Genomic DNA, 26,481 nt, shown 5'->3' with positions numbered 1-26,481 from the left:
ACAATCATAGAGACACGCTTGAACAGCTTTAATGTCACGTCTTTAGATTGCACTTTAACCTAAACTAGCACAAATGCTTTGTGCAGATATAACTTTTAGAAATCCGTTTAAATCATACGGAAGTACTTATAACAATGTCTATACAAAGATAACAATTTAAATGAATTTTTTATCATGAAAGTATTCTTCGAGTTATCAATGCCATATCATATCTCTGTCATACATATACCGAATTAATATCCAATCAATCTCAACTTGCGCCACCTTTTATTTCAGTGTTTCGTTATTTTGACCAAATTCGTGGCGGGTTGTGTGCATATTTTGGTTATTAATAAACACGCGATTGGTTTGTTTTTGTTACGAATACGGGAACCGGGAGGAAAACATCTTCGGCTTTCAAAAGATTGACTCTTCCGGCTTTGTGTCGTTCATTCTTTGGGGCACGCACATAGAACTGAGCTTTGCCACCCACCCTTCGTAACCCCAAGAAGTGCATAAGTAAATGGCAAAGCTCCTTTTAATTAAATGGAAATGGAGGCAAATGTGAAAGAGCTTGCGAAAGCTCGAGAGGCCGAGTTAGTCAATCGGTGTCCGGCCGAAACGAAAGATCTCTGCTATCGCCGAGCAAACGAAATTTACCTAGTATAGAACACTTCTTTTAATTTACAATTTAAATTGATTGCAACTAATTAGGATACTCCGCAAACGAACCGAACATAACTCACTTCTATTCCGACGAACTTGTGTAACTACTGTGTAACCTATTGTGAACTTCCTGTACGAACTGTGTTAATATTTGAACTAAAATATAGGATACTTTGCTAAACAATTGCCGAAGAAGTGCTCCACATACCGACGATATTCTATTTGGTGTGTGCGCGAAAAAAAGTTGATTGAAAATTAACGTATTGACGTCATTACACTGCAAGAAACAGTGGCAAGCAGGCAGTAAATAAACTGTTTACATTACAACATCGTCGGGCGAGTGAGTGAGTGAGTGAGTAAATAAACACATACAGAAGTTTGAGGCACGCCAACTGTTGGTCTACGACGCCCAAGGATTTCAAAGCTAATGGTGCGTATACGTGATCTTCAGTGAATCAGCCGAAAGAGCAAAAGACTGTACACTCGACGGCTGTCCGACTCATCGTTTGGCAATATTTTCAAATTGATATATGACTGAAAATATACATACTTAAAGAGCCAAAAAGAGACTTTCATCTGCCCATGTGGATGGCTGTGGATGTGGATGGAAATCGAGTGGGTGGCTTCGCTCGAACAAAAACCAATCCCATCCAAGCCGGTGACACCGAGGCTGTGATGTCACCATGGCGTGTATGTCGACCCAAAAACACTTTATTAAGGAGTTGACTGGGGGTAGTGGTTTTAAATTTAATTAAATTAAATGCAACATGAGAGCCATCATTAGCCCCAGTGCTTCAGCCTATAGGAATACGAATCATGAAATCGTATACTTACACCACAAAATAAATATTACTTTTAACCCACTGTGCAACTGTGAAATATGTTTTAGGGTAGTATTTTCTACAGACATATGGGTTTTTAAATGGATCACGTTTTTGTTTTATGATTTCAAGAGTCATTCTCTTATATAGTAAAGTTCATACAAACATGCCCCTAAAAATATTTCCCTATTGATGACCCAGAAGTAATAAACTTGGGCACCACCTACTTAAAATCCCTCCCTATAAACACCTAATGGATCGAGCTGGAAAAACAAATCAAATTCCAATTAAGCGCCAGAAGGTTGCTAAGTACACACATCTGTCGCTCTATATGTGTATATAGATCGTGGCCTTGATAAAGATGATCGGACAGAAATCTCGGAGAGCATTCTATGAACATATGAACTGAGGGCCTTCTCGTGTCGTGTGTGCACCTCATACAGTATATATAGATGCTTTGTTATAATCTTTGCGGCGGATGTGGGAGCAATGCAAAGAATTCTGCTCTAGAACAGAAAAAGTAATGAAAAGCGGTTTTATTGCGTGTAAAGAGCCCCAGAGGGAAACCTCAAAAAACACATGTACATATTCTGTTCTATTCCACAAGGCGCGCCACATGACGTCATTAAGAAAGGCCATTCGGGACCAGTTTATTTGGAAAGACCAACGCAATTGGCGTTGTAAACTATTTCCCAGTCCCAGGGTGCCTATATGTTTCGTTTTTCATTCATGTGTGGCCCGACCCGTTGTGGCGAAATGAAGGAAAAAGCTTTTCCGCTGAAATCAATAATGGGGGAAACTTGTTGATTAGTTCAACCCAGTGAAGAAAAGCGTGGAAGAGTCAACGGCTAAACAGAAGCCATTGAAATGCTGACAGACAAAGGGGAATCTTTGCGATTCTGAAGAAACAACCTCCTTGCGGGCAAAGACTCGGAATTCTGTATACTTTTTCAAGGCATACACTTTATAATAAGTTATTTTTACGTGATTCTGATGTCTGCAACATTATTGAATACTTTATTTTTAACATTTCGTTTACAGATTGAGGAGAATCCAACGATGACCAGGTGAAGTATAGCAGGGACTTTCGGCAGGCTCGGAGTGCACCGCATATGCAGTACTTGAAAAAGCAGAAACCCAAAAAAAACGACGGCAACATTTTTATATACTAAAGTTACATAAAAATGGCTGAAAACCAAACACAAACGACCTCTAGCAAGGGATGTAATATGAGCAGGACCGCCCATATCCTGGCGCCCCACAATGGGACTGTGGGCCGCCGGACGGATCCCGGCTCCAAACTCAAAGAGAGCTTCCAGACGGGGAAGCACGATATCGAAGACTGGCAAACTATGGCCAAGAATAAGTTGAAACGCAAGAAGAAACTGAGCAGCTCCCTGACTTCCGTGGGGGATACGGTGAATCAGGAGAAGCGCACCCGCATCGAGGGCATACAGCTCCATTGTCGCGGCAAATTGCGACCCAAGGATACTCAATCCTTCGAGGCAGAGAAGGGCCCAACTACAGGATCCCAGAAGCTAATGGGAAAGTCAGAAAAGGATCGAGAACGACCCGTAATCATTGGTGGCGTGACTACCACAAATGTGATAGCAGCACCTCCACAGAGGATCAAGAGGAAACTGCAGGAGAACATGGACACCATCCAGAAGCTAAACGCCCTCACGGAGCAACTGCGTCTGGAGGTGAATGAACTGAAGTCCAGTCTGATCACAGAACGCGGTGCAGTGAGGGCCTTAAGGTAATTCCATTGATATATAACTAAAATAGACATGAAATTCCATTTCAAAAGTGTTACAGTATTTTATCTTAATCGTACGATTTTATGTTGCAAAATGTTTTGAATCGTTTTAAATTGAGTTATCAATACATTCTTCTTAAATGTAGTTGTGCACGGAAACCATAATTGACCTTTCATGAAAGTGACGATTGACAATCAGTAAACTCAGAAGTTTAATCTGCCAACCAAGAAATGTATATTCAAAGTAATCAATGCATATTAAAGCTTACAGATCTCGCTTTGTATACATGCAAGCAGTTTATTTATTTATATATTGAACAGTGCATTCAAATATTATTGGTGGTGTCATTTGAACATCTTAAAATATGATAATATATGATGAATATATAGAATGATAGTATATATGGAATAGTATATAATATAGCTTATCGCTCCTTTTTAACCTAGGGCTCAAAATGACGCAGATAGTCGTCGGTGGAAGAGTGAAGTGAAGAAGCTGCAGCACACGCTGGAAATGGCCAAGAAGAGCAACGGTATAAAGAAGGCCAACGAATCGGGCCCAGAATCGAGTGGTACACATGTGACCGCCGATGGCCTCATCAACTATGAAATCCAAAGACTGACTAACGAGATTGCCGTGCTGAAGGAAGCGAATCGAAACAAGGAGGAGAAGACCCAGGTAAGTGGACGCCCCATCATCACAATCATCCACATCCACATCACATTGCATGTTGCATGCGATAGTTAGTGCCGCCGCTTTGTTACCGCCAAATTGTAGTTGTGGGTCAAGTGCTCCCAGGCCAGCACAATGCATGCCATCCCGATCCCCACCAGCCACAGAGCGAATACGGCGTGGAAATGCTGCAGTTTGAGGACCACCGGCTCGTCATTGCCACTCCCGCGTCGACGGTTTACCACCTTTATTCCCGACTTAATAAAAGCGGAGTTCATGATGCGATCCCAGTATCGCTCGAAACCAAACTCATGCGAACTCCGGATCAGCGAGTCCAGGAAACCCAAGTAGGGTGAGCCGTAGGGAACGATATAAACGGCATGAAACGGCACCAGGCAGCTGTTCATCAGGTGGAAAAACGGACGACCCAGGTGCATGTGCACACGACTGTTCACCTGGAAGCGGGCGATGTGATACTTCTCCAAATAGGCAAATCTGGGAAAGTAGATATTATGGATTGGAAATTACTGAAATTGATCCACATGCGCCACCATACCTTATGTCATTGTTCCTCATCATTTCGTACATCTGGGTGTCGGAAACTTCTAGCATTTGCTCCCGGATTCTGGACTCGTGCTGGTGTCCCAGGGACAGGAAGTGCTGGATGTGTTTCACGTGCCTCGGACGAATAATGATGTGATAGTGGGACCTGGCCAACGCACCCAATTGGTTTATATCCGGCAGATAAGGCTGGAACACCATCATGCTGGTGAGATTTCCCCTGAATGCCGAGCAAATGAGCAGTCCAAAGTAAAGCCAGAATATCAGGAACAACCGAAGCGCGTGGTTTAGCGGAATCCGGGTCATGGGCATCGTCAAGGCTCCGGCGAAAAGTTCCATGGGAACCCTACCCACTTCAGTTTTTAGGATGTAGCAGAATACATTCGCCACCAGAACAGAAACCAGAATTAAAATCCAAACTAATGAGCCAAACGAACGAAATATGTTCCAGAAAGTGGGAGCAGTCTTGGCTTTCGGGACAATCACGCAAAGATCATCACGCGTGTGGGATACCGTACTCTCCGCCAGTTTCTTGAAGGTGTCCGGAACCAAGAAACGGATGTTCATGGACACATCCACGTACTCCTTGGCCACCTCAAGGAAACATATGTCCGAACTGAGATTGTGGTTGTTATACGAGTGCGGACGCGTTATCATCATGGTCGCGTTCAGTCGCTCAGCCACATAGGCCGCCAGCAGGCCATCGGTCCCAAGGATAATTCCCTGCCTGGAGAAGATTGCCCTCACATCGTCCTTGTAGATGCACATCCTCAGGGGTTTCCGCTGCATATTGGGTATGGCCTTTGGGAAAAGCTGCTCTAAAGTTGGAACATCATTTGGCCTATTGTCTACTGGTATCAGATAGTTGTCCATAAACGGGTTGTACCGATAGGCATTTAGTCGTCCATCTCGCCAGTAGAGGATCACGATGTTCAGTAGCCATAGCTTCCAGAATTGCCGGAAGCTGGCCCGCATCCAAGCATCGGAAACGGTATCCGAGTCTCTGACCAAGAGGAAAACATGCGATCGGTGCTTGGCAGCCGATTTCTTCCGGATAAGTGAAAGCTCCAATGGTTGTGATATGTTTGTGATGATCATCACCATGTACATGAGTATGCCATCATCCTTGACCGCCTCCAGTGGACTATTTTGATTCCTGAAAGTAAAATGTGCAAACACTTTTAGAAACTGTAATGAAATTTATAGTGCGGTGTAGTTATTTCGTGTGGTATTTCAGTGTTATTAAGATAATAAATAATCAACACACCTCAGAGCTATGTAAGATATGTCGCACTTAGTCACCTCTCTGAGTATCTGACCCGTGTGCTCGTGGAAGGTTTTATTCTCAAAGTAGACGAACAGGACTTTGATTCGAGCCTTGCAGAGGATCTCGCTCATCTTGACCATCAGGTTGGAGCTCTCCTTCATATCCAACGAAATGTGATTCTCCCTTGCACCGGCCAAATTGACCAGGATGGTTAGGAGCAGGAGGTGTTTTTGCCACTGGATGAACATTGCAATGCCAACTGTTTGAGCAGCAGGATGTCACCTTTGTTTTTATACCCAGAGCCAATTTCGATATAGCAATTTCCTTAATGCTTGCCATATCGGCAAAGGGCGTTAAGCAAATATTATGCTATATCTTCTGCACTTTCATACCCTTTAAGGACCTTTTAGAGGCTCTGCCTTCAGTTTGCATTACCTGATTACCAGAGAAATATTCTTTGCTTTACTGTTTTAACTTCAGGTTTTAGCACCTTCACAATTTCGCAGAATATGCGTTGAATTTTAAATAGGCATATACATAACTCAATAAAGTGAAAGTTTTTGGGTGTTTGCTATTTTTGATATTCTACTTCTCTTCTGTTTCTAAATTGCTACGCTACAAAGGGTATGCGATTCTTCGACTGTGGCAAGAACTTTCCTTTCCCCTTTTTGTTTGTAGCATTTTGTGTGTTTTTGTGTCTCGTTTGGTTAATGGACGTGTGCGACCTAATCGCAAAGTGCAAACTAACAGCATGGATTAACTTGCTTCTGGAATCTCCCGCTGCTTGGAGCCCCGTAAAAAGAGCCCAAAAAGTTGGCAACACGCAAACATGTATGATTCGACCATTTCTTGCAGATTATGGGGCAGGCTGATAGACTCAAGGCTGCCGATATGCGGCAATTGAAGAACGCGTACGAAAACCGATTGACTCACATACAGAAATCAGCCAAAATTGAAATAACACGTTTGGTAAGTTGTGCGTAGCGGCTGCTAACGGGTCACCAAAACTTGGCTCGAAAGAAGTAGAGGTAGGGGAAGGGGAAGGGGGAGGGGTAAGCGGTACGGAACGGAACCCGGCGGTTCAGAAGCGGACGGGCAACTTTTCATACCACCATTAAAATCCATACGTGCATTTTGAATTTGCACAGCAAGAAAACAGGTCATATTCAACTAGCAGTTATAAAGTACTCATATTATCAGCTTTATATCGTTTTGATTTACCGATCATATATAAACACTTCCATTTCTCGTTATTACTGAGAGTGTTCAGTTTAAATTGGCGAACCCATATACATTTCTTTAGGCACTTACACCAAACTAATGGGATAAGGTTACCTGCCATTTATTCGCCATAAAACATAAAAACATTCACAGCAAGTTGTTTAGTCCTTGTGTATACCTTTGACACATTGATTTCAAGTTAAATTTGGTGGAAATGAGAAACCCCTCATTGGATTGTATAACTATTGGACCAATTGTGGTTGATACAGCAGTATTGCAGATGGATGAAAACGTATTGCTTTTATAATTGTATATCTCTAAACGGCATATGTGCAGTGTGGTGCTAACTAATCTCTGCATCTTACTGTTCCAGCTAGAGGAAATAAAGACCAAAGAACGTAATATAGGACAACTGAGGAAGGACTTGCTGGCACTGCAGAGTCCCAAGAAGCTGAAGCAGAATGAAGCCAAAGTGCCAGCGACGACGAAACCCAAAACGAACCCCAACGAAACGAGCCAAAAGCCAAAGAAACCCACTACGAAGCCAGCGGGAGAAACAAAAGCTAAAACCGAACCAGATACAGATACAGATATATCCGAGCAAAATCCCATACGCCAGGCTCAAGTTACACCTGAGGTGAGTCTGTATTTTGTTTCTTTGGCCTTTTTTATTTTAGCTTTTTGGAGTGGGGGCAGTGGGAGCACTTGAACTTGCCGGAGAGTCGGGTTAAAAGTTAAGAGCTCGGCCAGATACAGTATCTGTATCTCGGGATGCAAGTGTATCTATGTATCTGTCTGCTGTCTCTGTCTGGTGTCTGGTGCCCGAGTATCTGTATCTTTTACCCCGGTGGTTATGCACTATTGGCATGATCTATGATATAATTTTGCGTTAGTTATGAGAATGGCAAAGACAACAATCGCCGCGTCGATAAGCGGTGGGCATAAAAAAAGTAAAACGAAAAAAGGGAAAAAGTGAGAAAAAACCTGCTGTGGCAGTTGCAGCGTTGCAGTTGCAGCAGCGCAAGTGTTGCAAGTGGATCGCTGGCGGGAGCGAGAGAGAAAGAGCGATAAAGAGAGTGGAGCGGTCGGTTTCAAGCCGGTTTTTCGCACCACTCACTCACTCACTCACTTTCTCTCCCGCCGCTCGAGAGTTTACCGCTCGCATGAATGGCCGTCAGTTCGGTTTTTAAGTTCGCAGCGGTCGCAGGTGTCGCAGGTGTCTCAGCAATATATGAGCCCCTATATAGTACCAAAATCCTATAGGCATACAGCCAGTGAAGTGCACAAATCAAATGGGTATATATCCGAGTTCAAGCGGTGCATAATCAGGTGAAATTCGCGGCCCAGAATCGGCTTGGTTTCTGAAAGAGGCGCTAATGAAAATCGCCGTGTATCGGGGTGCATTGTCTGATTTTCTATGCCGAAAATGAAGGAACCAAATGCCACACATTGATGTGTATACATGCCGCCACAAACAATCGTTACCTTTTGAATAGGACAACCGATTCGCAGTTTGTCTTTCTCTTTGGCATTGTTTAACGCACACGAAACCATAATTTCACCGACTTTACACTATAATAGTTTAGTGAAACATGCCAAAAACGATCAAAATTAATTGCCTTTCACACCGTTGGCCCCTTCTTCTCTCTCTCTGCGAACAACGTGCAATTTGTGGCCATATAGCCGCACTACGTTCCAGTGATCGAATTCGATTTTACAGTTCATTAATCTCGCCTGTTTTATATCTCGTAATTGTTTTATTGCCGCCAAAGTAGTCGAGAATTGGTTACGTCGCAGAGCCAAGATCCCGAGATCACCGAGCCGTATCATCTGGAATGGGTGTGGATCGGATTCGCAATCGAAATCGGGGCTCGCATCTGCTAGATCTCTTTAATCCGCGATCGGATGTCGGCCAGTGCGCCAGTTTCTAGCAGTCAGCAGTCATTTGCATAGCAAAATAGCAAATTGCAGCAGCAACATCATCAACAATCGGTCAACGATGTCATCCAGCAGCAGCAAGAACTAAATGCGCGTCGATAAATGGACTCAGAGAAAAAGCGTACCCCAACAGCGTTAAATTAGCGCCTTTTTAAGGGTAACAACCTGGGAAGACATTCAAGTGTGTGTGCGCCATTAACTGCTCCATAAAAGATTTTATTAATTTAACGACTCCCAAAAGGTGCACCATTTGAAATGAAAAGTCACATTGCTGGTAACCTTAAAATAAAAAATAGTTATAATTAGCGACAAAATGAACGTTAAATTGACACTTTGCAAATGTAGTCATTACGAGAGGCAAACAGTTAGGAACTGAACAGCTTAAAATGTGGTTAAAAACTATTGTGAGTAATAAATAAAGAAAAGTGCAGAGGTAAAATTTCCGTGGCTGAAGAAGGTGTACCTTTAAGAGCTAAAAACAGACAATTACTATGCTTTACCATTATAAACAGAATAGCTTTGCATTAGCCAAGTGTTGCAGTGAATAAGACGTTGTGGCATTATTTGCTGAATGCATATTGATCTTTTCACCTTATTGATTGATGTTTTCGCCTGTGTAGTAGCCACCTAGCCACCTAGCCACCACTCTCGCCTGCAAGTTAAGAGTCTTTAAGGAAAAAGTGTGTGGTTGTGGGGAGTGTGTGTGCACACCACCAATTGGGGTCAGTGAAAAGCTTTTAAAATGTTAACGCTATTTTAAATACGATACGTTGCTACGAGTATGACTACGCCGCGGCCGCCTGCAAAAATTTAGTCATCCCCAACTTCCCATCGCCATCGCCATCGCCTTTGCCATCGCCAAACGACAGTAAAAGCTATGGGATGGAAATGGATGGGATGGGATGGGATGGTATGGAATTGTATGGGATGGGATGGTAATGATGATTGTGATGATGATGTTGCTAAAACAAGACGCTAGTCGACCAATATGCAAAGTAATCACAACACAAAAACTGTGCAGACAACAAAAACTAGAAAAGTAAACGACATGAGAGAGAAAAAAAGGGGTGTGTGAAATGGAAATGTGAACCATATGCAAATCGCGGATCGTTTGCCGGAATGTGTCTATAAATTTCGATGTTTTAGTGAAATTACCACGGTGAAAACTATTCGCCATCAAAGAGACGAAAACTTGAAAATTGCGGTTAATTGTTTTTTGTCAACCAAAATCCACACCTTCATATGTGGGAATAATGCATAAATACGCCTGACAATGGATTACTACTACAACCGGAGGGATGTCAAGGTAATTGACCACTGCCAAAGCCAGAGCAAATATATACTCGTACAAACATACATACTATATAGTTTAAGCCATTAAGTGATTCCTATTTCTGGTAGCACTTGTTACTCATTTCGCATTTCACGGGTATTGCTCATACGACGCGTACTCCATAGACAATTAGTTTTGTGTGGGAAATCTGATTTATGGGAATGGAATGGTGGGGCGTATTGCTTATACAGCTGTCAAATTGGCGCCTAATTTATTGAGAATTCACCCAGCGAAGATGTTCCATTTAAAAAGGGAAAGGAATCAAGTGAGACATTATTCACTGTTTAGATTGGTGTTTCCGCTCTTCGAAATGAAGGTTAGTTAATACTAATGATTTTCGGCGGTTTTTCAAGCCAATTTAAACTTTATTTGTACACTGGATACAATAAGAGATTCGGTAACTTCAATATCTTTGTTAACAACTTTTCTCTGTAAAGCAAATTGCTTGTAAAACTTGGTTATTTTACGAAGCCGAACTTGTTTACAAGTATTGATATAAAACTTCATTACGAAAGCTGGCACCAATCGCAAAACACACTTATTAAATTATAAAATATAATGCGTAGTAGGCTGCCCGAAAAGCGAAAACTGGAGCTTATCGGCCCCAATTCAATCCACTTTCAAAAACCATTAAAAGATCATCTCGGGTGATTAACTATCAATCGGCTATATCAAAAGTGGTTTCTGCCTGACATTTCTGCCACACAGCGTCTATAAAATCTTGCAAATTTTTGAGCACAAAAGGGGCCATCATCAAAAACAGTTGAGGCCGCGACGGATGAATAATTACCTCTCTGTGGTATCTCAGATCGAAAGGGAAAGGCTTCGACTTCGCCTTCGCCTTCGTCTTGAAGTCGGACTTCGAGGAAGTCGGCTATCGCCACAGTTGGACACCCCGGATAATCCATGGGTTCGATGGGCGATATCGATGCAAATTAACGGACGCAATGCATGTATGTCAACAGGGCCCCACAAGTCCATTCATTAGTTCAATTAGCTTATCCCATCGGCGGGCAGTTGCGCTTGGCTGGCCCTGCCGATACCATATACCATATACCCCATACACCAAATACCATCTGCAATACAATATAATTCATTAGCGCATATAAACTTTCGCTTTCGCAAGATCAAATCAAAGCAGTGCCTTTGTGCAGAGCCAAACCTGAATTACAATGCCAAATGCAAATATAAGAAAATATACATGCCTACTAGTTGGTACACACAACTGGGGTCAATCGAATAGCTCTAGAATGGCATAAAATTGTTAGCGACAATAAAAATAATTTAAATTTCAAGATAAAGTGAAAAATGCCATTGCATACGGTTAATTGCTTAGATCGATCCAGAATTCAGGTCGTATGCATCCCGATGGTATTAGTGTGGCCATGGCTGTTTGTAAGACACCGGCGATGCCTTTTGATGCTGTTACACGTAATCGTCCACGTCCACGTCCACGGACCGGGGGAGTCGAACCCGGAACGTTGGAGCTGCAGATGGAGTGGATGGCGTTGCAGTGGCAGTTGCACTGATCGAAGTGAAACCTGCCTGCGGAAAGGAAAATCATTTCACACAATCACAATCACTTGGCCCGCGGCTTGTGCAAACAAACCGACAGCGAGACATAAACACACCCATGTGCATCCGAGTCTCCGAGTCTGCTAGTCTGCGAGTATCTTTGTGTCTTAGTATCTGAGTGTCTGGGTATCTCTGTATCTGGGTATCTCCGCATCGTATATGGCTCAGCAGGTTGGCTGTCTGCCGACAGATTTACAAACAATCCATCGAGCGTTTGAAATCGACCCGATGGCGCATCTCCGTCTCGCAACGTCGACGCTGCATTTAGCGCAATCTGCATATGGCATCAATAGAGCCATCAAAAAGTCCCCGGAATAATCCGACTTGAAACTCAGGCGAGGTGAGTGGATTGGAAGCGGGGGAATGGGTCTCTGTGATTGGGTCCCGGAGCTTCAGACACTTGCTTAATCGCCCCGAGCACGTTGATCGAGTTCGTTAACCGGCCGTTATGCAAAAAGTTCTTTTGGAATCGATCCAAGAAATTACCATAACGGTTAGCTCAGTCTGGTGGCCATTATCGGTGGGCAATCTCGGGGCCCGGCTCTCCACGCCAGCCGATAATTTCAATCGAAGACGTGCAGGCATGCGACACCAACGCCAGCAGCAATACTTCAGCAAAGGCAACTCCATCTTGGGCCCAGGCCCTGGATATTCACGTATCATATAAGTGTCTCTCTGCACTGGAAGCAACTAATCGACGGATTTGACTTTAAGACCTTTCTAAGAGTAGCATAACTGATCAACACTTTCTCTAAGCCAATAACTTGATTCTTAGTAGGACGAAAGTGACATCGTTCAATCACCCATGCCACATATGGATAAGTGTGAAGATCTCAAGATAGTTATTAAAGAGTGGAAACCTTTATTAGTGCAGTCAAGACTATATGATCTAAAGATCAACTCAATGTTGCTGAGGTATACAAATTTTTCCCAGTGCGGTCAGTTGTGAAATGAAGCGATGTACGGTTGGTCATTGCACTGAACGCACTTGGCTCTCTGGAAACCTTTGGCTATACGGAATATACGTGCCTATAGCTCGTTTCACAATTGATTAATGATTTCTCCGGCCCCAAACACACATGTTCACACACATATGTCCAACGAGACCCACAAATTAGCATAATGCTGCATTATGCGTATAATAACACTGCTATTATGGGTGTTATATAAAACATGCGATTGACATGAAAGTAAAACATAACTGGGCGTTGCTTGATTGGAAAGTGATTTGGCTTTTTGAACTGCGTTCGTGGGCTCGGCTTGAATTGCTTGATTTTTGAGTTTGTAAGTTGGCGTTGGACTTAGAGGCTAATTAGCTGACAGCTGGATGGCCTGATGGATGGCATCGTGACCATGAAAGTCGTGATGCGACCCGGCGATAAAGCGAAATCTTTTGAATGGTAAATTCAATAGTGCGTTGAGTTTCGTGATTCACGACCAGGATCATGGTTGGTGCAGTGGAAACAGTGGATACAGTGGATAAGGCCGGGTGCCTTGGCCCAGCTAATCTGCGATTGAAACGCACCTTTCCCCTCCGCTCTGCTCCGATCTCTCGAGCGTGTCATTGAACCCACTTTTGGGACCCACTGCGGTACCCATTGTCCGGATCAAAACAACCTGTACCTGTCCATAATAATGATCGGGCGCTTTTTAAGCGAAAAGTGTGTCTGTGGCAAGAAATCAAGTCATAACTGTTAACACACATGTAAAGAGCACACCGCAAAGCGGAGCGTTCTTTTCAAAGTTCTTGGTTCTTGGTGGCCCCCCAATCCCCCACCTCTTTATATAGCATAAAACACACGCACACACACATATGTACGCGCGACGAACAGCAGATAAAAAACAGATTCTTTTGTTAATTGCTTTGTCCATTCTGGGCCAGGTCGCCCGAAGAAAACGTGGGTAAATGGAGTGATAGAGAGTGATGGAGTGGTGAATAAATGTAACTATGGCACGACATTTTCTAATTTTTCCCCATCCATTTCCCGCAGATAACCCAACTCAAGAACATTGAGCTAATCAACAATACGAAAAATGCACATAAATCAGCGCTCGAGATGCGCACAACAATGAAGAGCAGTCAGCCGAATGGATTGGATGATGCTCCTACACGGATGAGGGCCCCCGACGAGATGAGGGCCACCACTTGGATGACGACGCTGCTAGGCAGCCATAGCCACAGCCACACTCACAGCCATCCGGCAGCAGCCAAGTCGAAGGTGAGTGAGTCATAACATAGAAATTCTGGCATTCGATTAACCCCGCTTTCCCTCCCTGCCTCCCAAGGATCCCAATTCGGACACGGACTCGGCCTTGTCCTCGGCCCCGCCCTCCATTAGCCCGCAGCCGCCCTCCAGCGGATCCGACAGCGGCGTGATTTGGCAGACAGTAAGTACCGGGTCTTAGCCAAGAGATATACCTACATACAGTTGGTTTTTAAAAATACATTCTCATGATCGAAATCTGATGGACTTGTATCAGATTTCGATCATGAGAAGTTGGCTTTAAATCGAATGATTAATGATAGCCCATGGCTAATGAGTTATCTTTACTAGCCACCCAACGCTAGATCTCTCAGTTAATATACTTATGTTTTCTTCTTAATAACTCTTAAACGCTTTAGATATATTACGGTTGCTTCCAAAATAAACACGAGATTATTTAGGTTGACTTGGATTTTAGTTATTGGAATTTTCAATAGATGCAAAATATCTTCTAAATAATAAATGTAATACTTTATTTAACTCAATTGGATTTCATATAAATATTTCTATAAAATAATTATAATGGTTTTGAATTGCTGTGTACTTTATATACATGACACGCTAATATTACCTATAGATAAAGTAAACTATATTTGTGTTTTTTAGATTGTTATATGAGATATACTCATAAAAGGATAATATATAAAAAGTAAATATTTATTGAGTTTGGATGTTGTGGGATAAATAAACAAAAGGTTTCAGGACCAAATCCCCATATTAAAGAACGTTTCGCAGATTTGAAGATAGTTTCCTAGATAGTTTTCCCACCGTTTGCAGAACCGTTTCCTTTAGATCTTATCCGAATCCACCCCCGTTCTCTTGCAGCTGCAGGACATGGACAAGCTGCAAAAGGAAGCGGAAATGTACCAGAAGGAGAACGAACGCCTGCAGACGGAGGTGCAGCTGATGAAACAGGAGCTGGATGCCGCGGAGAAGGCGGCCATGAGCAGTGGCAAGAAGCAGGCTCAGATCGGGGAGCTGATGCAGCGCGTCAAGGAGCTGGAGGAGAAGCAGTCGAGCTTGGAGGACGAGGCCAGCGAACTGAGGGAGCAGAATGAACTCCTTGAGTTTCGCATACTCGAGCTGGAAGATGATAGCGATAAGGTAGGCAAACGGCACCCCCACCACAGAGCACGATTCACTCGAAGACCAGTTTGCGAATCCACTCGAACGAGTGACTCACTTGGCGGTTGTTTTATGAATGAATTGAGCCATTCATTCGAACCCGACTTGAGTTGGCTCAGAGCGAAGCTAGCGTTGTTGGCCAACTTGGTGTGCTGGAGTCTCATTTAGTTTTGTTTGGCATCTAAGCCAGCACGGAAATTGTTTTGGTTTAACGGCAACAACAATCTTTCTATTTTCCAATTGAAATTGTTTCACTGGAGCACCCGCAGTTGATGGCTAACTCATTAGCCTGTGTTATAAAATATTCAGGAATTGAAAACTGTGGTTAAACTTTCCAATCGTAAGTGACTCCATCTGCACATTGAATTTATGTCACTACCGCGATCTGTGATCAACGCCTACAATTTTCTCCATGCTAGTATTGCTTCTTGGCCATGTAGATGCTTTGGTCTAAGAGTTGTTTTAGCCAAATCAGTGTTGAAGCGCTTAAAACGCTACTTATAAGGGTAGCGCCCTAAGTGGATGCCATCTACGAATCTTGTTATACTTATGAGTGTTTTGTCATTACTCATAGACAACCAAATCGGGCAAAAGGCTTTGTTGGCCCCACACCTTGTGGTGACCATTAAGTGGAGCAAATAAAGGTATATCGGAGATAAGGGAAGCTCAGAAATTATGTGATTTTTGTTAAAACTTGAAGTTTTAGCTTAAAACACCTTGCTTGAACTAAATAAAATAAACTTTTAGTACATTTTTAAAACCCTAAGAATAGGAGTAAAACAATATGATATATTTTGTGGTTACAAAAAGCTGAACTTCATTCAATGAAATACTTTTCTGGGCTAATAATGCATTTAGAGCGGTAGTGCTTATTTATCCATAAACTTTCCTAAGAGGTATCCGCAGTACGATGCCCTAAGCCGTCAATCATTTCTGCTGCTTTTCAGTTTCGGTACGCTTAATTTCTAGAGCCGAACAGTTTCAGCTGGCAGCCAACAGCCAACAGCCAGCAGCAGTGAAGTCGTTCAGCTTGAAAAATCCAATTCACTCGTCTAATTGCAATAACCAAAAGTAATTATTCGAGCAGCCAGCAAAGTGAAATTAGACGCAGATTGGTGTGCACATGAGAGTGTGTCAGTGGTGGCAGTGGAGCATTAAGCCAGTGTTAATTTGCCTAAGTAACTGTTAATCAGCGGGTTATATCTAATCGCATCATTCCCAATCCGATCTGTTTCGATCTAGATGGAGAGCACCTGCGAGGGCCACTGCCAGAGTCTGCAGGATCTGCTGGAGCAGTCTGCCCAGCAGCTGGAGGATCGGGACAAGCGCTGCTTGCAACAATTGCTGCAGTGCGTCCAGCAACTGGATCTGGATGCCATGATGCCAGGCGATCAGGTGTGTAACGCCCCTTAGCCCCAATACATATTCAGAAACTCCACAGCATAGCTAGCACATTAATGTTTGTCAGTTATTCGTGGAAAACCTTACAGACGTTGTTGTCATATATTTATTGAGTCCCAACTCACTATTTGCATTACCCTTACTTGTTTACAACGAGGACAACGAGGTCGCTAAAATTCAAGTCTTATTTTCTTCCTATCCACACAGAACCGGACGGAAACTCCCAGAAGGCACAATCCAGCGCATAGTCACAGCCACAGTCAAGGTCACAACCATAGGATCGTAGCCACAGTTCAGCCGTATAGCAACTGTGCCACGCCCACAGCGCCGCCCACGCCCAGCAAGAGGCACTGCAGCCAGGTGAGCTCGTGGCAGAGCAGCAGCCTCAGCGAGAGCGGAGTGTTCGTGGAGTGCGATCTGCCCTCGAACCCCGTTGCCCATCCGCACCTGCAGTTCTACCAGGAGAGATTGGAGCAGTTGGAGGGCAAGCTGCTGATCTACGAGAGCAGTGGCGAGACCCAGGCCCGGCACTTGGCCCAGAGACTGCAGCGGGAACTGCAGCTGGAGAAGGATCTCAAGGAGCTTGCGGACCGCGTGGAATTGCTGATCGAGCAAAACGCACTGTTGGAGGAGGCCAAGTGTGAGTTCGAGGAGGCCGAGAACGATACACGACTCCATTTGCAGCGTAACGAGGTGGAATTGGAAATTATTCGTCAGCGCAACGTGGAGTTGGAGTTCGGCAAGGAAGCACTGGGCGCCAAGTACCAGGATTGCAGGGCGGAGGTACTAATCCTTCGCGAGGACCTTGCAGCAGCTGAAACCCAACTGGAGCACCTCCAGGCCGAAAGAAAGCAGGCCAGAAAGGAGCTACAGGATCTGCGAAGATCGCTGCCCTTACTCCTGATCTTTCGCTTGTTATCACTTGCCAAAATGGGCAACGAGATGTCCACCCCGGAAGCCAGCCCCCGCCTCTCCTCGGGCTACACCTCTTCTATGCACCAGGATCGAGACTCCAGTGCCAAGATCCAAACAGCGGAGTTTGGCCTCGGTCAAGCGGGATTTACCGACTCCGGAGAGGGTCGGGAGATCGTTTACCTAAGGGAAGAGGTCAAGAGCCTGCGTGGCCAACTGAAAGAGCTCAATGCCCGGCACTATGAGGCCATGGAAACGGCAGACTCCCACTGGGTGGATTTGGAGCAGCAGTACAAGGAGCGCGAGGAGGCCCACCAAGCCAAGGAGGCCAGCCTCAAGCAAAAGATAGCCCAACTGCAGGATTGCCTCCGCGAGGATTCCCGAGCAGCGACCGAAAAGATCCAGCAGCTGGAGGAGGGGGAACTGGCACTGAAGACCTGCCTGGTCCGCATGACCAAGGAGCACCGTGACCTGCTCACCGAGAATCGCACACTACAGTGCAGCCTGGAGAGTCTGATGGCCAAAATGGATGTGGAGGCGGAGAACAAGATGCCCCTGACGGAGGCTTTGGAGAACGAGAGGCGCAAGAGCCAGGCATTAATGGATGACCTCACCTTTGCCAAGAAGGTGCAGCAGAACACCGAAGATCAGTTGAGACAGGAGACGGATGCACTGCGCACCCAGATCTTCAACATCAAGAAGGAGTACCTGCACATCGAGGTCACCAACAGCGAGCTGAAAGAGGAGGTGGGCACGCTGGAGAACAAAATCCGCCAGATGGAGAACCAGATGAAGGATTCGGAGGAACGGGCACGCTGCCTGGAGGACGAGCTGCGCACCAAGGACGAACAATGCCAGCTGCTGGAACGCAAACTGGGTGTTATCCCCGAAGGCTACAGCCTGGCCGATGAACTCCATGATAGTCCTGCAAAGCGGGCCAAGAAGGATGAGGTGCCGAACCTCCAGGCCGCTAGCCAGGGACTGGGCGTGGCACTACTTGATCTAGAGGTGAGTCTGTCCAACATTACTCAAACCTTATTACTAAATGCCTTTACAGGGTCGTGATTTTGGTCTACCCCTCCACAAGGACTTCCAAGCGATTGCGTCCAGTGTGAAGCAGCTGGCGGATACCCTCCTCTCACAGAGTCCGTCCGAGGTGAGTCTCCAAGCCAAAAAGCCGGCCAAGCCAGCTGCTCCGGAACCAGAAGGCATCAGTTGGGCTACGGTCCAGGATGACTCTTCAGAAAGATTATGTGAGACAGGACTATCGACTGTGACTAGTATAGAAAGCCAGGGAACTGAAGAGAGTCAAGATAATCAGGTTGTTCAAGAATGTCGAGGAAGTCTAGAAGGTCAGGTCGATTTGGAAAGTCTGGAAGGTCAAGTAAGGGATCTCGTTAGCAGCAAGAAATCCAGTTATGTTAGTGTCCAGACATCCACATGCCATCCAAAGGGACGGGAATTAGCTGGCCAATCAGCCCAAAAATTAGAACTACATCTTGGTGGATCGGATAGCCCGGCGGATCTGAAGGTAATTCAAGCAGCGGATGAGCAGGCGAAGAATATTAGCGAGGTGCCCTATTCCATGATGCAGCTGTTCGACGAGGTTAATCCTGTGGATCAGAAGCATGAACCAGAGCCCAATAAGAAAAGCAAAAGGCGGGCAAAGGAGGATAAGCATTCAAGTACTTACAATCGCCAGCGAAAAATAGGGCGTTTCCTCTTCCGTCGCATTTACCCCGCGCATATGCGCAATGGCCAATCCCATCGAACTCTGGGTTTCCAGCTTCAGCAGAGCCTCTCCTGCGGTAGTTTCCACTCGCTGTTGTCAGTTCACTCGGCTCACTCGGCCAGATCGGGAATATCCCGGCACTCCCTCCACGCCGAAGTTGTTAATCTTGATTGGGAATCTCTAGCCAGCGTGTCTATTGTACAAACGGAGGAGCTAAAAAGCCTGGAAGAGGAGGTACAGGTCACGGCGGAGTGCAATGAGCAGGAGGTCCAAGTTAAACCAGAAACCGTGGAGAGTGGAACACAGGCCGATGTGGGTGTAGAGCAACGACTGCTCCTGATGCCACTGAGAACCAGGTGCTTCGTGGATCTGCTTCAGGGCGCCGTAGACGGATTCTTTGATGTATCCGCCTTCCGGACGCGTCTTCTTCACTTATGGGAGGACGGAGAGGACTTCCGGGAGCGCCTCGAATTCCTGCAGGACATGTGGACAGAAAAGAGTCATCAGAAGTCGCAGGATAGCTATGAAGGATTTGTGGCCGCTCTGGACTGTGTGCAAAACTTGAAGTTGGCCCTTAAGCCCGCATCTTCGGCGCTTCTCGAGCAGATCGAGCGGCGAATCCACACAAGGCTGCTGCTCTTCCACAACCAGAAGGCGGAATCGGAGTTCTGCTGCACTGTCTACATTCCTGTGGAGAGGAGCAATTCGACGTTGTTCAGGGGTGCCAAATAGCCTTTATTTCGATGTAAATACTCCATGCATAAATGTAAATTACCACTGACTGTCCCTTGTTTTTGGTCTCTATGGGGGATGCCATATGCAAGATCTTTAGATGATGGATTGAGACATCTCGGGGGATCTAGGTATGAGTAACAGTATAATTCCACATCAATAGTGCCCTGAGATTATTTTCTCTGTATAGAGTAGACAGTAGTTTGATCGGCAGATTCATATAGGTATCAGATTACTCAAAATTGTTTGAACGTTGAGCATTATGATTGGCGAATTTGAAGACGCAGACATCTTCCATGACTGTCGTAGTGACGATGAGGAGACTCCAGAGATTGAAGTGGGCGGTGGTGATGAAGTGATCTGCAAGCAAGCGCCTCGCTTCGACGATCCCGTCCAGATTCGAGCCGTTTTGGAGCGGGCAGCCACCGCCACACAGCGGTTGTTGAGGTGCTATGGAGGCACTGATTGCGTGCCAACTCGTCCTTTGATGACACGTTTCTATCCGGCCACCCTGGAGGTCAGTGCCCGTCTACACACGGACGACAAGTGTCCTTGCCCCAAGGACAGGCAGTGCAAGCTGATGGGCGATCCAGTGACCCTGAAGCTGCCAATCGAACTGAATCCGGAGAGCGGCCAGGTCAAAGTCAACATCTTCCAGCCCAAGTCGATTGGCACCTTCTGCGGATGCAATGCACCTGGAAATCAGAACACGTCGAAAAGCAGGAGATCGAGTGTAAAATGGTCCAACAAGGACGAAGTATGTCCCGATTGCCAGGAACCTTATCAAAACTCGTGAACTGTGAAATTATAAACAGCATTTGTTTTTTTTTCGAAATTCATTGGTGACTAAATTGGATTATGTAACTCAATAAGCGTTCGCTTTGTTTTGGCTACACACCAAGAGGTTGAAATGTTCATTAACCATTGAAACTTTATAAATTCATAGAAGAGAAGAGAAGCAGGCAGTGAAGTCAATTTTTCGCTCCTGTCACATTTTCGGTCCCTTCGGAGTCAGTATTTTAGACACAATCGAGCAGGCAACACACACTTAAAAATTTAATGTGAGTTCAGAGCTTGATTTGGGGAAAACAGTTCTAGCACTTTTAGCGTGATGGACGAGGAACGCTCCAATCCGCCCATCGATTCGAGCATCGCTCAAAGTGACTACTCGCGTGGTCGGTTAATGAACCAAAGCTCCATGACATTGACTCGCGGATATGACTCCACCCGACTGCTTTTCAAGGGCGAAAACTTCCAGCAGGCGCGCAGCGAACAGGACTTCTTCTTCGACTGCCAGGGTCCGGGGGAGGATTCGCCGAAGGAGGGCCGAAGTGCCACCAGCCGGTGCAAGCTGGATGATCCGGCAGCGATACGAGAGGCTCTGGAACGGGCGGCCAACGCCACTCAGATGCTACTAAAGAACTTTGACACGACCGGCTGGAATCAGCCGTGTGCCGTCACCCTGGAGTTGACCGCTCGGTTGGTTGACCCCAAGAAGGGTCGCGCCGGTTGTCCGCTGCACGGGAAACCCGTCACCGTCCAGATGCCGCTGGAGTTCAATCCGCAGAGCGGCAAGGTGGCCAGGTGCCAGCAAAAGAAACCGCCGGTCGGCAGGCAACGCAAGGAGACCATGTGTCAGTGCCGCTTGCAGCGTTCGCGTCCCGCTCCAAGGGGTCCAAAGCCCAGCTCAGGTAAATCCGCCAGCGAACACTTTCGTCCATGTGAATCGCGCCAGCTGACCGAAAGGTCAGCCAGTACGGTCTACATAGGAAGCTGTGGGGATTCAACATCTCGTTGTAACCGTTGCACACCGACCACATGTCGCAGCTGGCTCGACCCGGGGGCACGGGAGGTGATCTCGATTTGCTACCTGTCCGTGCCGGAAATCGAACCAGAGCCCATTTTCATACCAGAGCCACTGCCAATTGAAGAATCAGTGGCGGAGCTAGAGCCACCGGCCCCGCAGGAGCACCTTGTAATCCCTGCCCCAGAGCCGGAACCCCCGACCAGCGAGTCGGAGGAGTCCGATGAGCTGTTGTCCAGCGAGGAGGAGGTGTTGGAGCCGCAACCGGAGGAAGAGATGGGACCGCCGCCGCAAGAACGGCCGCCGCAAGAACGGCCGCCGGGTAGCAAGCGGTACTACCTTGCACTGCCCCAAAACAAGGAGTTCTCCAACTGTTCGCCCTGCCGCTTCGATCCCAGTCCCATTATGGACGAGGATGGCAATGTGTTTTGTCCCGGCAACTGTGGTTGCTGCATGTGTCCGTGGAAGAAACGCTCCTTCGACAATAACAAGCAGCACACCAATGTCAAGGTTTGCCGATGCGTACAGCGCGGCACCATCTTCACAAAGTTCGAGGATCGGGAGGTCTGCAGCCAGACCTCCCAATTTGATTTTTGTCCGTGCCGCGAAAAGGCGGAGGCCAAGTTCCTAGAGTTGTACCACGCCGAAATGTGGTCCCGTCCGGACATTACGCGGGGTCGCGAGATCCGACTTTCGGAGATCAAGGAACTGCTCGTACCCCCAAACCATCCAAACGAATAAAATGTGTTTGCTCATCGAATCAAATCAAATCGAATCATGTGTGTTCTAGCCGGGGAATCGAGCCGAAACGGTTTTCGGTATCGGTATCGGTTCGGTATCGGTTAAGAGCGCTCATCTTTTCGGACCTTAATAGCCACAATAACGAAAGCGTGTTAACTTTCTGTATTGAAGTTTCCTTCCCGGGCTTGACCCTTGAAATCGTTTTCACTCATATTGAAAACAGTGGTACGATTTTATTTTGTGGCTTACCTTATTCAATCGGTTGTGATTCGAAAACAAATATGGGGGACACTTAAGGGAAACTTTTTGTTCTATAATTGATGTTTAATGTCTTTGTTAAGTATTTCTTTCCCATTCATTTCATCCGTAGAATGCCCGGCTCTGATGTACATGCACCATGAGCGACATTCCAACAGCGACCCCAACTCCCGCCACCAACAAACCGAGCTATCCCACCTGAGAGATCACTGGAAGCCGTCGAAAACCCAACGGTCGCAACAATCTGACTGTGAAGACCCACGTGCAAAGCCTTCGCAGACGGAGGACTCCTTTCTCCGGAAACACCACACGCCCTCGAACCCGGATAATGGGCCGTCCTGCTCATGCTCGCTGAAGAGGTCCAAGTCCGCCGATCCACCAGCTGTTAAAGCCCACCCATGTGGGCTGGGTCATCAGGAGAAACCCAGCTCAAAGAAGCCCTGCTCCCAGAAGTCATCGGGGACGGGACCAGAGCCCACTTCCTTCAAGAGTGCTATAACAGCTTGTACCAAGGAGCTCCTCGATCCCTGCTCTTGTGGCACCAACCCACCATACTGGGCTGGCCAAAGCAACTTGGTAACCGGTCCATCCTACAGTAGGGCAATGGACCCCTCCAAATCCTTTAAGAGTTCGAACACTCTCGCTCCCTTGCATAAACCAGGAGCCAGCCTTGGTCGTTCCAAGAGTTTGGCCAGTCTGTCCAGTAAACCTAACCCGCCAACCCAGAGTGGTGTCACTTGGTTGTCCGCCTTAAAGGATCCGGAGAGTGAAGGCTGCCCTGCCAAAGAAGAGAAATGTCCTCCATTTACCTACACCGCTACCCAGACTGATCAGGAGCCTTCAATGAGTTCACATCCTCAGAGCCACCCAAACTATCGCAGTATGACATCCAAATCAAGTACTTCCAGGGTGATAAACCCGCGCAATCAACTCTCCTTTGGGGTAGGCGAGGAGACCTCGGCCACCACACGATCCCAGTCTATTGTGGGCAAGGTCACCTGCCTATGCGGATCGGAGCATCAGACCGCCAAGGGCTTTGTTTCGAGCCTGGCCGATCGGGAGTACACCGAGGGCGCAGAACAGATCCAGATTGTGCCATGCCCCTCCACAAGAATACAGCATCCATCCGGGTTTGCCCAGTTCAACGATTGTCAGACCTCTCAGTTCGACCCCAGTCCCTCTTCCCGTTCTAGGAAGGGTCGCGATGAGTTTTGCGACTGTGATGCTTCTGATAACGACTCCGAATTGTCCGATCCCATCCAGACCAGTCTTCATACGCACAGGAGTCTCTCCGGTGCTAGTTGCCTGTGCAAAGGCGATGCCACTCCACCGGAGGAACCCGCAAAGTTAACGTGTGTCAGCAAGCAATGTCAGTGCTCTTCGAAGGACGACCTTCGGGGGATGCAAAGTGCCCAGGATGGCACTGGCTATCAGACACCAGAGGATCCATGCGGGATGGCCTGCTGTTCGCGTAAAGAGCGCATCATGATCCTCATGGAGAAACTCACCAGTCCATCGTGCGATTGCGGCGTGTCTCGTTCCTGCCTGACCCAACAACTTTTCCGGGAACTGACACTACTCCTGAGATCAGAAAAAGAGAATGCAGTTGCTCCAGCGGATGAGCCAAGCCCACCACCTCTGACCTTCGATGAGTGCTGTGCCACGCAACATGATCGCAATGGGGAAGAGGAACCAGCCGAAAAACCCCTGTCAAAGAGGGAGCTCCAACGAGTCGAGTGCTTCCATCAGCTGGAGGAATACCTCTGCAAGTGCTTCCTGCCGCCGGCGGAACCTCAGATCCCTGAAACCGACATCTATGCTTTCGAACTGGATCCGGACTTTCCACCAGATCCCGAACCGCCAAAATCTCCAGAGGAAAAGGACAAAATGAAACCTTGTCAGTGCCCGGAGCCATTCTTTGACATTGGAAATGCACTAACCTGTTCGGGTGATGGCTTGGATGATGACTTCTTTCGCGACTGTGAGGACGACGAGGATGCTAAAAAGTGCGACTGTAAGGACGATGATAGAGCAACTGGAGAGCCGGATCTGTGTCAATCTCTTAAAGCATTCATCGACAAGGAACTGCAAGAAATTCTTGCGGAGGAGATCAACAAGGAAGTCGATGAAGGCGAAGAACCAAAAACACCCACCACAGTACTGAAGGAAATCTGTGAGAGACCTACAGTCGCGGCGCCACCGGAAGAAGAGGAGAAATCCGAAAAGATTGAGTGTCCATATTTAGGCATGGTGTCCTGTCCTCCTTGGACCACACAGCAAACGGACTGGGCAGACTTCCCCTACAACTTAGATCCCTGTGCCCAAAAGGAGTCACCTAGCCCGCCGCCCAAGGGTCCACGTACTGGACTGTTGCCCGAAGGACCTCTGCCACCCGATGTGAGAAACCTCTGCGAGCAGCTCCTCCGGAAAGCTCTCAAGGATTGTGGACTATGCGGTGACGATGGAAGTCTGCACTCCTGCGAGGATGATGTATGCGAAGAGTGCGCGCTCGACTGTGAGGAATGCCCGGAAGATTGTCCGTTGGAAAAGTGCGACGAATTCGATGACGAGTGTCCCCAGGAAGAACAAGGATGCCTTTGCTGCCACTGTCGCGCTCTCATATGCGACGAGGAGTGCAAGACGGTTTCCAATACCCTGCGCTCCGCAATGTGTGATCCACTGTGCGAAATGGTGAGAGACCATGAGCTTACAAGTTATCTTGTATATCTTATCTTATATATCTTTTTGCAGAAATACTTTATAGACTCGATCATCGTTGATATGCATGCCATGGACTGTGTGCTCGGCAACAAGCAAGCCAAACCAAAGGTTAGGCCCATTGCCTTCGATAATATCCATTTCCCTAATAATCTTCTCCTATTTAAATACTATAGCACATTAAGGCAAAAACAGCGAATTACAAAGGTGGACCGGGCGATAGTTTTCCCGTCAAAATCACAGGTGTTTGCGGTTTGGGTGACACCGCTCTCTACGTCCGATGGAATGTGGAGGACTGTCGCGCTATAGCAGGATATGAGGTAAGGAAAAAGTCCTGCAGATTTAAGAAAACGCTTCTTAAACGATTCTCTGCTTTCCAGATTTACATGGATGGGCATTTGAAGAACCGATTCTACAGTTTTCGTCACGAGGCCGGAGTTATTACCAATGTGGATGTGACCAATCCGCACCTGATTGTGCTGCGTGCCCTTGCGGTGGGTCAGGAATTCCCCGGCGAGGGTCCCGGTAAGGATGGGGGCCAGGACTGCGGCTGCCAGGAGATGGCAGTTTCACATCCCGAATTGAAGGCGGGAGCTCAGAGGCCGTGGTCGCCCAGTTTCTTCTATTATGATCCCAATCAAATGCCGCCGTCGGAGGGCGTGCAATAGTGCTAGTCAAGAATCATATGTCGAATATATATCGTTGGATATCACCGTTATCGGAACAAAGGAGCTGAATGCTCCCTCACTTTTTAGCTTGTACATATAGCGTATTTATATGTAGTGTTTGTTAAGAGTTCATTACCTGGAGGATACCAATTGAAATTATCTGTACGTAGTGCTTTGCATAGTGCCTTAAAACGTAATCCTAGATCGTAAGCAAAGATCATGCATTGTAAAGGAATTGAAATCGGATAACTCCATTCAGATGGCACGTTTAAGTTCACAAAAACCAAAATCACTTTGAATAAATGAATCTCATTGTTAGAGATGAAAAAGTTA

At 46.5% G+C, this 26,481-nt stretch overlaps 4 protein-coding genes across 6 annotated transcripts; 3 read left to right on the top strand and 1 right to left on the bottom strand.

The window, feature by feature from the left end:
* Positions 1–570: 570 nt before the first annotated feature.
* Positions 571–22,993, top strand: LOC6536276 (intracellular protein transport protein USO1). Of its 3 annotated transcripts, XM_015192140.2 has the most exons (12): positions 574–1,075; positions 2,508–3,225; positions 3,673–3,904; positions 6,582–6,695; positions 7,321–7,584; positions 13,785–14,012; positions 14,080–14,181; positions 14,883–15,161; positions 16,425–16,577; positions 16,791–18,503; positions 18,553–18,651; positions 22,875–22,993. In XM_015192140.2, exons 2-12 carry the CDS (start codon positions 2,651–2,653, stop codon positions 22,887–22,889), a joined length of 3,774 nt encoding a protein of 1,257 aa, XP_015047626.1. In that variant the 5' UTR covers positions 574–1,075; positions 2,508–2,650; the 3' UTR covers positions 22,890–22,993. The 3 variants fall into 3 exon arrangements, with proteins under 3 accessions (XP_015047625.1, XP_002096862.2, XP_015047626.1); XM_015192139.3 differs by lacking the exon at positions 22,875–22,993 and having other exon boundaries at positions 571–1,075; positions 18,553–20,008; XM_002096826.4 differs by lacking the exons at positions 6,582–6,695; positions 22,875–22,993 and having other exon boundaries at positions 572–1,075; positions 18,553–20,008.
* Positions 3,912–6,573, bottom strand: LOC6536278. Its single transcript, XM_002096828.3, has 3 exons — positions 5,727–6,573; positions 4,455–5,615; positions 3,912–4,393 (listed from the first exon to the last, which is right to left on the bottom strand). Exons 1-3 carry the CDS (start codon positions 5,972–5,974, stop codon positions 3,970–3,972), a joined length of 1,833 nt encoding a protein of 610 aa, XP_002096864.1. The 5' UTR covers positions 5,975–6,573; the 3' UTR covers positions 3,912–3,969.
* Positions 20,148–20,828, top strand: LOC6536275. The gene has a single exon (XM_002096825.4). The coding sequence runs from the start codon at positions 20,222–20,224 to the stop codon at positions 20,753–20,755; it is 534 nt and encodes a 177-aa protein (XP_002096861.1). The 5' UTR covers positions 20,148–20,221; the 3' UTR covers positions 20,756–20,828.
* Positions 20,964–26,481, top strand: LOC6536273. The gene is made up of 5 exons (XM_002096823.4): positions 20,964–21,650; positions 22,875–25,453; positions 25,514–25,591; positions 25,657–25,800; positions 25,861–26,481. The coding sequence occupies exons 1-5, from the start codon at positions 21,071–21,073 to the stop codon at positions 26,146–26,148; spliced, it is 3,669 nt and encodes a 1,222-aa protein (XP_002096859.2). The 5' UTR covers positions 20,964–21,070; the 3' UTR covers positions 26,149–26,481.

This window comes from Drosophila yakuba, chromosome 3R, assembly GCF_016746365.2.
Source record: "Drosophila yakuba strain Tai18E2 chromosome 3R, Prin_Dyak_Tai18E2_2.1, whole genome shotgun sequence".
Lineage (NCBI taxonomy): Eukaryota > Metazoa > Arthropoda > Insecta > Diptera > Drosophilidae > Drosophila > Drosophila yakuba.
This window is presented reverse-complemented; position numbering and strand designations above follow the sequence as displayed.

Bases quoted from the DNA above. Each gene is read 5' to 3' on its own strand.
- LOC6536276 (XM_015192139.3), top strand. From the start codon at position 2,651: ATGGCTGAAAACCAAACACAAACGACCTCTAGCAAGGGATGTAATATG. The intron at 3,905-6,581 runs GTAAGTGGACGC...CATTTCTTGCAG, and splicing joins ACAAGGAGGAGAAGACCCAG to ATTATGGGGCAGGCTGATAG. The intron at 16,578-16,790 runs GTGTGTAACGCC...CTATCCACACAG, and splicing joins CCATGATGCCAGGCGATCAG to AACCGGACGGAAACTCCCAG.
- LOC6536278 (XM_002096828.3), bottom strand. From the start codon at position 5,974: ATGTTCATCCAGTGGCAAAAACACCTCCTGCTCCTAACCATCCTGGTC. The intron at 5,616-5,726 runs GTGTGTTGATTA...TTTTACTTTCAG, and splicing joins ATATCTTACATAGCTCTGAG to GAATCAAAATAGTCCACTGG. The intron at 4,394-4,454 runs GTATGGTGGCGC...CTACTTTCCCAG, and splicing joins ATGAGGAACAATGACATAAG to ATTTGCCTATTTGGAGAAGT.
- LOC6536275 (XM_002096825.4), top strand. From the start codon at position 20,222: ATGATTGGCGAATTTGAAGACGCAGACATCTTCCATGACTGTCGTAGT.
- LOC6536273 (XM_002096823.4), top strand. From the start codon at position 21,071: ATGGACGAGGAACGCTCCAATCCGCCCATCGATTCGAGCATCGCTCAA. The intron at 25,454-25,513 runs GTGAGAGACCAT...ATCTTTTTGCAG, and splicing joins GTGATCCACTGTGCGAAATG to AAATACTTTATAGACTCGAT. The intron at 25,592-25,656 runs GTTAGGCCCATT...TAAATACTATAG, and splicing joins ACAAGCAAGCCAAACCAAAG to CACATTAAGGCAAAAACAGC.